Source organism: Oryctolagus cuniculus, chromosome 7 (genome assembly GCF_964237555.1).
Source record: "Oryctolagus cuniculus chromosome 7, mOryCun1.1, whole genome shotgun sequence".
Classification (NCBI taxonomy): Eukaryota; Metazoa; Chordata; class Mammalia; order Lagomorpha; family Leporidae; genus Oryctolagus; species Oryctolagus cuniculus.
The window spans coordinates 130357394-130366827 of record NC_091438.1 but is presented as its reverse complement, the minus strand read 5'-3'; the positions used below and the strand labels follow the sequence as shown (position 1 = coordinate 130366827).

Sequence of the window (9434 nt, the reverse complement as noted above, 5' to 3'; positions counted from 1 at the left end):
CTCTGCACCCTCTGCAGTTTGCGTGACAGCCAGCTTGTCTCACTTGACTCCCATGGCTTTACTGCTCAGCATCGGGCTCGAGGTGGGAACCGAGCTGTGTCCTCGGGACTCAATGACTTAGAGGAAGCCAGGCAGAGGCGGGGTGTGAGGGGCAGGGGAAGGGGTTGTAGGTTGTAACAACTCCTTCCTGAGGTTGCTGTGTGGACGGCGGGAGGGGTGGGGGCAGTGGCCACACAGAGATGCAGGGTCCAGGGAGGGGGTTTGGGTGGGAGGGGCCTGCACGTGGAGGAGCCCTGTGTGGGTGGGGTGACACCAAGGGCGCAGGACAGTCTTGGCTGACTTGGGCGGGGCTCCCTGCATTCCTCCCAGCCTTTCCTCCTTGCTTGCAGGGGAGGTGACCCCCAGACTTCAAGACCGGAATCCTGTCCGGCTCTGACTGCACCTCTGGGTGCTGCGCGGAGCTCTGTCCACAGCCGGCCTGCCCCCCTTCCCGCTCTGGGGCGAGGCTGGGGCCTCGCAGACCTGGATTCGGGGCAGGACTGGGGTGGGTGGCCTCAGCCCTGACGCCCAGAGGTCCCAGTGTCCTTCCCTGCCGCCTTTTCTACTGAGCAGCCTACCACACGAGGTCGCCTTGCTCAGCCTGCTGCCTGGCACCCAGGGTAACAGGCAGAGCTTGTCACCTGTGGGCCTCACTCCCCGGGGGCTCCTCCAAGGGGGTCTGCGGGGCCAGGCCTCAGGGCAGCCTCCAGGGGGCAGGATCACCCCTCCCGGAGGTCCTGGTGCCAAACCTGAGGCCAGCCCGGGCACCCTACTGGGGAGGGCAAGGAGCCCCCGGTTCTTTCCTGCTCAGCCTTGGGTGGGCCCCGAACCCCACAGCAAGAGCCCCAGGGGTCAACCCTGAGCTCCCTGAGCCTGGCCCCTTCCACGCCACGCCAGGGACAGACCAAATGACACCGCACTTAGGGCTGATGGTCGCTTCTTTTTCCATAAAATATCAAACACACAGTGTAGATGTGGCAGGGGACAGAGCCTGGCTGGGGATCTGGATTTTACACACCCAGGGGGCCCTTGGCGGAGGCGGGCAATTTAACGACTGGTCTGAAAGTCAAAAGAGAGAGAGTAGGTTAGTGGGAGGGGCAGGGGCCGTGGAGCCCTGGCCGCACGGGGCCTGGCCAGTGGGCTGCCTGCGACCTGTCCCTAAGGGTGGCACCAGGTGGGCTGACCTAGCGGTCAGTGCGAGTGTCCAGGCAGTGCCGGGCGCACTGGAGGGAGCCAGAGAGCGTGGCCGAGCCTGCTGGTCTGAGGCTCGGGTTCCTCATGTGCAACATGGGGACGGTCCTCCCGGCACTGCCTCCTCCATGGGGTTCCTGGGAGGAGCCCTCCCTGAGACCAGGGACTGGGAAGGGCTCTCCCCACCCGAAGGTGCCGGGCACTGAGACCCATCTTGGTCACGGTGGATTGCCCCAGGCCCAGCACATGGTAGATGGTTGGCAGCCCTTCGAGGGCAGGTGAGTTGGGCTGGTGCTATTCACAGGCTGCCCATGAGGCTGCACAGACGGGCGTGGGCCCTGCCTCTCGCCCCTCTCCAAATGTCTAGGTCTGGCTCTCAGATCGCAGGGTGGGTGTCCATGTTACAGACCAACTGCCCAGAGCCCTGGCCTGAGCTCAGGGGACACGCCATTGCCCCGGGTACCGTGGGGGCTGGCTGGAGTGCCGGGCGAGGCGTCGCTGGGCGGGCGGGCGGGCGCACTCAGACGTACTCTCGGGCAGCAGCCGAAGGGCCGGGCCGGTAGGGCTGCGGGCTGCTGTTGGCTCTCTCGGGCTCAGGGCACGTGCAGCAGAGGAAGGAGCCTCCCAGCATGGCCAGGCCAGCCGAGGCCCAGCCCACGAACAGGGCGGGGCCAAATTCATACCTGCAAGGGGTAGGGAGAACGTCAGGTGTGGCTGCGACCCCAGGCCCTCCCAGTCACAGCGGCGGGGGGACCTGCAGTTTGGGGTTACAGCCCTCCCCGGTTCCTCCAGATAAGTGGGGTGAATGCCCATCCTTCCTGCTGCCCCCACCCAGGACAGTGCCATCCCACAGGTGGCCCAGGCCCGAGGGGTTGGGAGTGGGGAGGTGGGGGACTGCAGGCCTGAGGTTTGCCCTCCATGCTCCGCTTTGAGCAACCTGGGCTCACTTCCTCATCCGGCCAGTGGAGGGGCAGGGGAGGGCCTATGAACTCCAGATGGGAGGAGAGGACAACCCCTGCTCCCTTGGGAGAAGGCCCCGCCCTCTGGGCTCTGCACAGGGGCCCTGCTGGCTGCCACCTCCACTTCCCTAGCTCTGTGCCTGAGCACCAGGCACCTGCCCCAGTCTCCACCTCCCCAGCTTCAGAGCCCAGTTCCGTGGCCACCTCCTGGGGAGCTTCCTGGCCCCCTCTGTGCTCCGCCTGCCCCACCAGACTCCTCACCAGGAGGCTGCTCTAGCCCCAGGGGGCTCTGTCTGTTCCCCAGGGTCCAGCACGGGACCTGGCAGCCTCAGGGCCTGTTGAAGCAATGTTCCAGCCTGGCATCCTTGAGCCAGGTCTTTGTGGTTGTAGACACCCACCAGGGGGAACAAGCCGCATACCTGAGGTCTCCTTTTCCTCCCCCTCCACGCCTCTGCCTCCTCCAGGAAGTCTTCCTGACTGCTAAAGCAGCCCAGGCAATTTTTCTCACCTTCCTTTGACTCCAGGGCCCGAGGCCCATTGAGATGTCTGGAGTTGGGACTATCCCATTCACTGGCCAGGCCCTTCCAAGAAGCCCACGGCGGGGCCTGACAAGCCCTCCTAAGTGTCTCTGAGCCTGCCTTCCTCTGCTACCTCCTTGGCCCTAGGCCCCTGTTCCAGACCTTGACCACTCCGTCCTACAGTCTCCCCTTGCCCTAGTCAAGCTGGGAGCCTTGCTCTGCCTCCACCAGGCTGCAGCCCCATCCCTGCCCCCCATAACTGCAGGACACCGCTGCCCTGCTGTCTCCAGGGTTACCCAGCATCCTCCAGGGTCTGGGCACCGGCTACCTGGCTGCCTGCATTGTCGGCCTCACAACCACGGGTGTGCCGCCCCTCACTTTACAGGGGAGAAGGCAGGTGCCCAGATTATACCTTCAATCTATGCAGAGCTGGGATTAAACCTGGTCAGCTCCCGGAGGGTCCTCGCTGCTCCCCTGCAGTGCGCCCGGCCACACCCTGCCTGGCTCCCTTCCAGACTTTCTCAGGCAGCGCCCCCGCCCCCAGGTGAAGCGGGAGCCCAGCTGGCACTCACCTGGCGTTGACAGGCGTGCTGGGGTTGAAGAACTCCCGGGTCACCAGGGTGGCATACCACGAGACGGCCGTCAGGGTGCAGAGGCCTGCGGACCAAGCGGGATGCTCAGCTCCGTTAGGGTGCCCTCCCATCCAACTCCCGCCGGCCACCTGCGAGGCCCGGATGGTGGAGGAGCGGGGAGCACTCACCTGCCAGGAGGAATAGGGCGCCCCCGGCGATGGCCACACGGCCCTTAGCGATGGGGTTGCTGTCCCCGACGCGCGTGCACTTCATGCCGACCACACTGAGGACCATGGCCACGAAGCCCAGGAGCACAGCCACCACCATCAGGGCTCGCGCAGACTGGATGTGACCTGGGCGGGGCGGGGCGGCACTCAGTGTGGGGCGGAGCCTGGGGTTGGACTGTGGTGGGAGGGGCCCAGCGTGGGAGGGGCCCAGCCTGGGAGGGGCTTGAGCAGGAGCTGGCCGGCCAGCAGGTGAGACCAAGGTATCGAGGCCAGGGCTAGGAGAGTCCCCTCTTTATCCTCCCATTTCTCACTCTCCTCCTCCACACCCCATCACAGGCTCTGCCGTAGCGCGTGGTGACCGCGTCCTTGGAATCCGCTCTTCCTCTGCTTCCTGGGCCGGCCTCCCTCTGGGCCTGCCTCACCCTCCCAAGCAGTGGGAGGGTGGAGCTCCTGTTGGGGCTCAGCAAGGAGCCTCTGAGGGTGTCGGAGGCCCTGCAGTGACCCCTCCCCCCTGCCCGGGGAGCCACCCATGTGGGGGCCAGTTCTGGGCCCCAGGCCTGCTCTAGAGACCTAGGTCCCTGAGGGAGGCGGGACCACCTGCCTGGACCAGCGCAGTGCTGAGGGCGGTTCTGAGGGCCCAGGGCAGAGTGTGGGTGGGGGCCCAGCTCCACAGTGACACCCCCTGCCCAGCCACCTGTCTGTTACCACTCCAGACCCTGGAGAGGCCTGTGCCCAAGCCCCCGTGCTTGTGAGTGTGTGCATCTGCCCATGGGGTGCACCTGCCAGGGTGGCAGCCTGGTGTGAAGGTGTGCACACACACAAGTGTGGGAGAGGTGAGGGGGGTCTTACCTGGGCCTCCGCCCCCTGCCCTGCCCATGTCCTACAGCAGGTGTTAGCCCTGCCTTTCTCAGGGAGGACCCCCAGTGCTCACAGCTTGGGTGACTCATTCAAGGTTACAGAGGATCCCAGGCTGGATTCTCCCGGAGCACAGGGCGGCCGTGGGGAGTCAGGGGTGGCACCAGCCCGTGGAGCCCCACACTGACCCCAGACTGGGAAAAGTTTGCTCCTGACCCTCCCTGCCTCCCTAGCCCACCTCCCAGCCCTGCTGTCCCGAGATAAACACCCTCCCCCCGGCCCCATCCCGTCACCTACCGTCCAGGGCAAGCAGCGAGTCGTAGAGCTTGCACTGCACCTGGCCGGTGCTCTGGGAGGCGCAGGACATCCACAGCCCTTCGTAGAGGCCCACGGCAGTGATGATGGCGTCGCCCGCGTAGGAGGACTGCTTCCATTGCGGCAGTGCCGTGCTGGCGATGATGCCCACCCAGCCGCCCAGGGCCAGGAAGTACCCCAGGAGCTGGAGGCCCGAGTTGGCCATGGCCCTGGGGGAGAGGGGGCTGAGGGTCCCAGGGCTCAGAGCTGGGCTGGAGTCCCCAGGGGCACTGTGCGCATGGCCAGGTGAGAAGGGCAGCTGGGCGGGGGAGCAGTGAGCGATCAAGGGCAGTGGCGGTGGCAGCAGCGGCAGCGACAGCAGAGGCAACAGCTCCGGACTCCAGAATGCAGGGGGAGGCTCTGGGGTTGGAAAAGGCCAGGGGCCCGCCCACAGCTGCTGGCTAAGCCAGGGCAGGGTCCCAGCAGAGCTCATGCCCAGCCCCCTGGGGCGGAGGGGCCGGCCCAACGTCCAGGTGGGTCCCCGTGCCCCGCCCCTGGGGATTGGGAAGGGAGGGGCTGGGAGGAGTAGCTCCACTGCCTCCAGGGCCTTTCCCCCCAAGGAAACCCTTAGGAACCTGGTTCCAGTGCCCTCAAATTCTCATAATCCCACCCAGGCACCAGCCCTGGGAAACTGGACTTTGCCCCGTGCGGCTGATCTGATCTGACCGCCGGGGTTTTCTGCCCTCTGACTTGAGGACAGAAAGGAGACGGAATTCCAGCTCGCAGCAGGCCAAACTAGAGTTAGACACCATGGAGACCTTTTTGGCAAAGGATCTGGGGCCAGATGCGGAGATGCTGGGCTGGGCTGGGGAGCTGGGAGAGGGGTCCTGGCAGGTGCGGGGGTGTGTGAGGCTCCGTGGGGTCTGTTTGAGATCTGAGGAGTCAGTAGGGGGCCCCACTGAGGCTGGGCCAGAGCTGGCTGCCGGCCAGCAAGGGGCCTGGCGGGGAGCTGGGGAGACAGCACCGACCTCCTGGCATCAGCCTGAGGGAGAGCGGAGTGCTCATTCGTTAATCCCCTGGCTGGCCGGCTGAGCAGCTCCTGCTGGGACACCGGCCCCTGGCCCCTGGCTCCAGAACAGCCTGGCGCGGGCAGTGGCCTCTGCACACATTCCTGGGGTTCAGGCTGCCCCCTCCTAGTACCCCACCTCCCCTTTCTTCCTCCATCCAGCTCAGGCCTCAGGAGCAGGGGAATATTTAACTCTCCTCAGCCTCATTAGCAATCCCCTCACGTTCACTTGGCCCCTGGCGTGGCGTGGGTGCAGCAGGAATGTCACAACCTCGTCCCCACTGCCTGCAGCCCCGGCCGCCCCCTCCATCCCTGGCAGCCCACCGGCCTTCCCTGGACCGACTGGGGGGAGACAGGGTCCTGCTGCAGACCCCAGCCAGCTGCCTCCCCCACAGTCCCTGCCCCCTCCCTCTGCAAGGACCTGTCCCCAGCCTGCTCCCTCGCATTCTTCACGTGGCTATGCAAACGAGAGGGTGCCAGGCACAGCTCGGACAATGGCGGCCCTGTGTGCCCGCCCAGGGCGTGGGTTCCTGGTATGGCCTGCAGCTCCGGCCCTCACAGGGGTCAGGGTGGGCGCTGTTTGGCCTGCAGGTCTGCACACTGGGTCCCTGTGAGGCCCTCTGAGCTGGGAAGGTCAGAGCCGCATGGGTCTGTGCATCCACTGCGTGCTGCGGCGGCCTGCGGGCCCTGAGACCAAGTGGGGCCTCGAACAGTGGCAGCCAAGTCAGTCCTGAGTTCAAATTCTTTTTCAGCCAGGCACTGCCCCACCCCCCACCCTGCCCCCAGCTCCCCCCCAACCCCGGTTCATTCTTTGAGTCCATCAGGCAGCCCCTGCAGAAGGCCACAGGGAGCCTTCCCATGAGGATCTGAGCCGCGCTGACTCCCAGGGTCTCTCCCCACACCTGCCTTTCTGAGGGGCCCCGGGCCTAAGACCCCCTCATAGAGGCAGCCTGTGCTGCCTACGGGGCCTCAGTGCCACCCCCTCAAAACAAACCATCAGCTTAAAGCGGGCCTGGGGCCGCACCTGGCCCAGCAGGTGCAGCTCCCGAAGGCCGAGCCCCATCTCCCCCAAAGGGTACAGGGTGAGACCAACCTGGATGACGTCTCTGAGCCTCTGAGATTGCTGGCCACGCCCCTTCGGTGAGGGAGCGGAGATGCCTGTTCCTCCATCCTGGGCAGTCCCAGAGCCAGGCTCTTCTGCTTATGCCTTCTCCTGGTCACTTGAGGTACTCTGAGTCTGTCCTGCCTGCTCCCATGGCCACCCCCTCACCAAGGTGCCAGCGCCTTGGGGCTCAGATCTGGGTTTATATAGCGTAAGTGGAGTGGTGTCCACACCCCACACAGCTTCTGCAACTGGGCACCCCGACCCCCAGCTTTTGGGGGTGCCCTCCCTAGCCCCCATTCAGAGCTAACCGAAACTGCCGTGGAGTGGCGTATGTCACCGTCACTGCTTAAAGTGTGTTCCCTTGCATTACAGGACATCCAGAGTTCCAGCTTTACTTCTGCTGCGGAAAGCTGTGTGACACTAGGCAAGTCTCTCAGCTTCTATGGAGCCAGGAGCTTCCTCCAGGTCTCCCACGCGGGTGCAGGGGCCCAAGGACTTGGGCCATCTTCTACTGCTTTCCCAGGCCATAGCAGAGAGCGGGATTGGAACTGGAGCAGCCAAGACTTGAACCAGCCCCCATATGGGATGATGGCACTGCAGGTGGTGGCTTTACCCGCTATGCCACAATGTCAACCCTAAAGATTTATTTATATATTTATGTGAAAGACAGAGCTTTTGAGAGAGGGAGGTTTTCATCTGTTGGTTCACTCCCCAGATGACCCAGGAATTCCATCTGGGTCTCCCACATGGGTGGCAGGAGCCAAGCACTTGGGCCATCCTCCACTGCTTTCACAGGCACATTAGCAGGGAGCAGGATTGGAAGTGGAGCAGCCGGGACTTGAACTGCAACTGTAAGTTGGAAAAGAATGCAGAGGTGGGGCGGAGAATACAGGGCATGGGACCAAGCCGACCTAAGAACACAGGAGCTAGGGAGTCCCCTGGGGGACTGGATCTGCTCTCAGGCCAGGAGCCAAAGTGGCTCTGAGACCTATGTCCTTGTTCCATCAATACTGATGCCTGTGTTGCAGGTGCCAAGCTTAGCCCACTGCACCACACATCAGCCTCTTAATTTTTTTCCAGATTTATTATTTATTTATTGAAAGGCAGAGTTACAGGGAGAGAGGAAGAGAGAGAGAGAGAGAGAGAGAGAGAGAGAGAGAATCTTTCATCCACTGGTTCACTTCCCAAATGGCCCTATCAGCCAGGGGGGGCCAGGCTGAAGCCAGGAGCCTCTTCCAGGTCTCCCACGTGGGTGCAGGGGCCCAAGCACTTGGCTGTCTGCCACTGCTTTCCCAGGTGCCTTAGCAGGGTGCTGGATCAAAAGTGGAGCAGCCACGACTTGAGCCGGTGCCTATATGGGATTTACCTGTTACATCACAGTGCTGCACCCCCAACCTGAAATTTTAAAATTAAACTTTTTAGTTGAAAGGCAGAGAGACAGATGCCTCCCATCTGCTGGTTTACGTCCCAAATGCCCACAACAGCCGGGGCTGGGCTAGACTGAAGCAGAGCCTGAACTCAGTTTGGGTCTCCCACAAGGGTGGCGTGGACCCGACTCCTTGAGCTATCACTGCTGTGTCCCCGGGTGCGCATTTGCAGGAAGCTGGAGTCAGGAGCAGAGCTGGGACTTGAACCCATGCAGGTGTCCCCAGGGCAGCATCAGGGCGATGCCAATTCCCTGCCCTGCGAATGCCTCTGACCTGTCTGTTTCATGAGTGGATTTACAGGGATCGGATAATACATGAGAAATGCTGTTGGGAAGCCAGAAACGCCGAAGGCAGTGCCTGATGCAAGCTCTGTTCCCAAAGCCTCCTGGCTGGGTCTCCCCTCTCCCAAGGGCCCGTGCACTACTACAGCGTTGGTGCCTTCTCCCGGGCACGACTGCTGAGGCTGCGGCCCCGCTTCCTCAGGACGGTGTCCTCGCTAGGTCTCTGTCCACGGTGGGCCAAGTGGTGGGCCGATGACGGCAGCAGGCAGTTCACTTCCCAGCTGCTTAGGCGTCGTCTTCACGCCTGTTCCATCCATCGGCACCGCCTGCTGGCTCTGCTTTAAAAACACGCCCAGAACTGGTCTCTGCCACCTTTACTGCCCATCCCAGGCCCAGGCCCTGGTGCCCTCACCCTGCCCTGCACCCCTGGTCTCAGCCCCCAAGACTTACTCTGAAGCAGAAATCTTTCAAAGGCTTTATAGTGTGACTCCATAACTCCCATGCTAGGAATCTTCCTGACTCCTGTCTTGCTGAGCAGACGCCCAGACTCCACAGTGGCCAAGGCCCCCGAGGTCCCCGGCCACGCTCCGCCCACCTCCCGGAGTCTGCATCGCCGTCTTGGCCCCCTTGCTGTTCCTTCTGCCTCGGGGCCCTGGCTTGCTTTTCCTCCTCCAAGGGTTATACACACAAACACAGGTATGGACACATTTATCATGTCTCCCCTACACCACACAAGCTTCATGAGTGGGGGACTTGTTTGGTTCACTACCACATTGCTTGGTTTACTACCACATTCCTAGCATCAGGCAGGTAGCTGGTGCTCAGTGAATGAACACCGGTTGATTGAATCAATGATCGATGACTGCAGGTGCGCAGGCTCACTGCCCTACCGCACGTCAA

General features: G+C 63.0%; 1 protein-coding gene across 2 annotated transcripts; it reads right to left on the bottom strand.

Annotated features, from left to right (window-relative positions):
* Positions 1 to 959: 959 nt before the first annotated feature.
* CLDN19 (claudin 19) lies at positions 960 to 5263 on the bottom strand. 2 transcript variants are annotated; one of them, XR_011390753.1, is made up of 5 exons: positions 4659 to 5263; positions 3468 to 3632; positions 3280 to 3364; positions 1694 to 1913; positions 960 to 1098 (listed from the first exon to the last, which is right to left on the bottom strand). XR_011390753.1 is itself a non-coding variant. In XM_002715178.5 (5 exons), the coding sequence occupies exons 1-5, from the start codon at positions 5146 to 5148 to the stop codon at positions 1050 to 1052; spliced, it is 942 nt and encodes a 313-aa protein (XP_002715224.2). In that variant the 5' UTR covers positions 5149 to 5262; the 3' UTR covers positions 960 to 1049. The 2 variants fall into 2 exon arrangements, 1 of the variants encoding a protein (XP_002715224.2); XM_002715178.5 differs by having other exon boundaries at positions 1761 to 1913; positions 4659 to 5262.
* Positions 5264 to 9434: the final 4171 nt, after the last annotated feature.

Excerpts from the sequence above, each read along its gene's own strand:
- CLDN19 (XM_002715178.5), bottom strand. The coding sequence starts at position 5,148 with ATGAGCTCTGCTGGGACCCTGCCCTGGCTTAGCCAGCAGCTGTGGGCG. Across the intron at positions 3,633-4,658 it reads CTCGCTGCTTGCCCTGGACG|GTCACATCCAGTCTGCGCGA; the intron begins GTAGGTGACGGG and ends CGCCCCGCCCAG. Across the intron at positions 1,914-3,279 it reads AGCACGCCTGTCAACGCCAG|GTATGAATTTGGCCCCGCCC; the intron begins GTGAGTGCCAGC and ends TACCCCTTGCAG.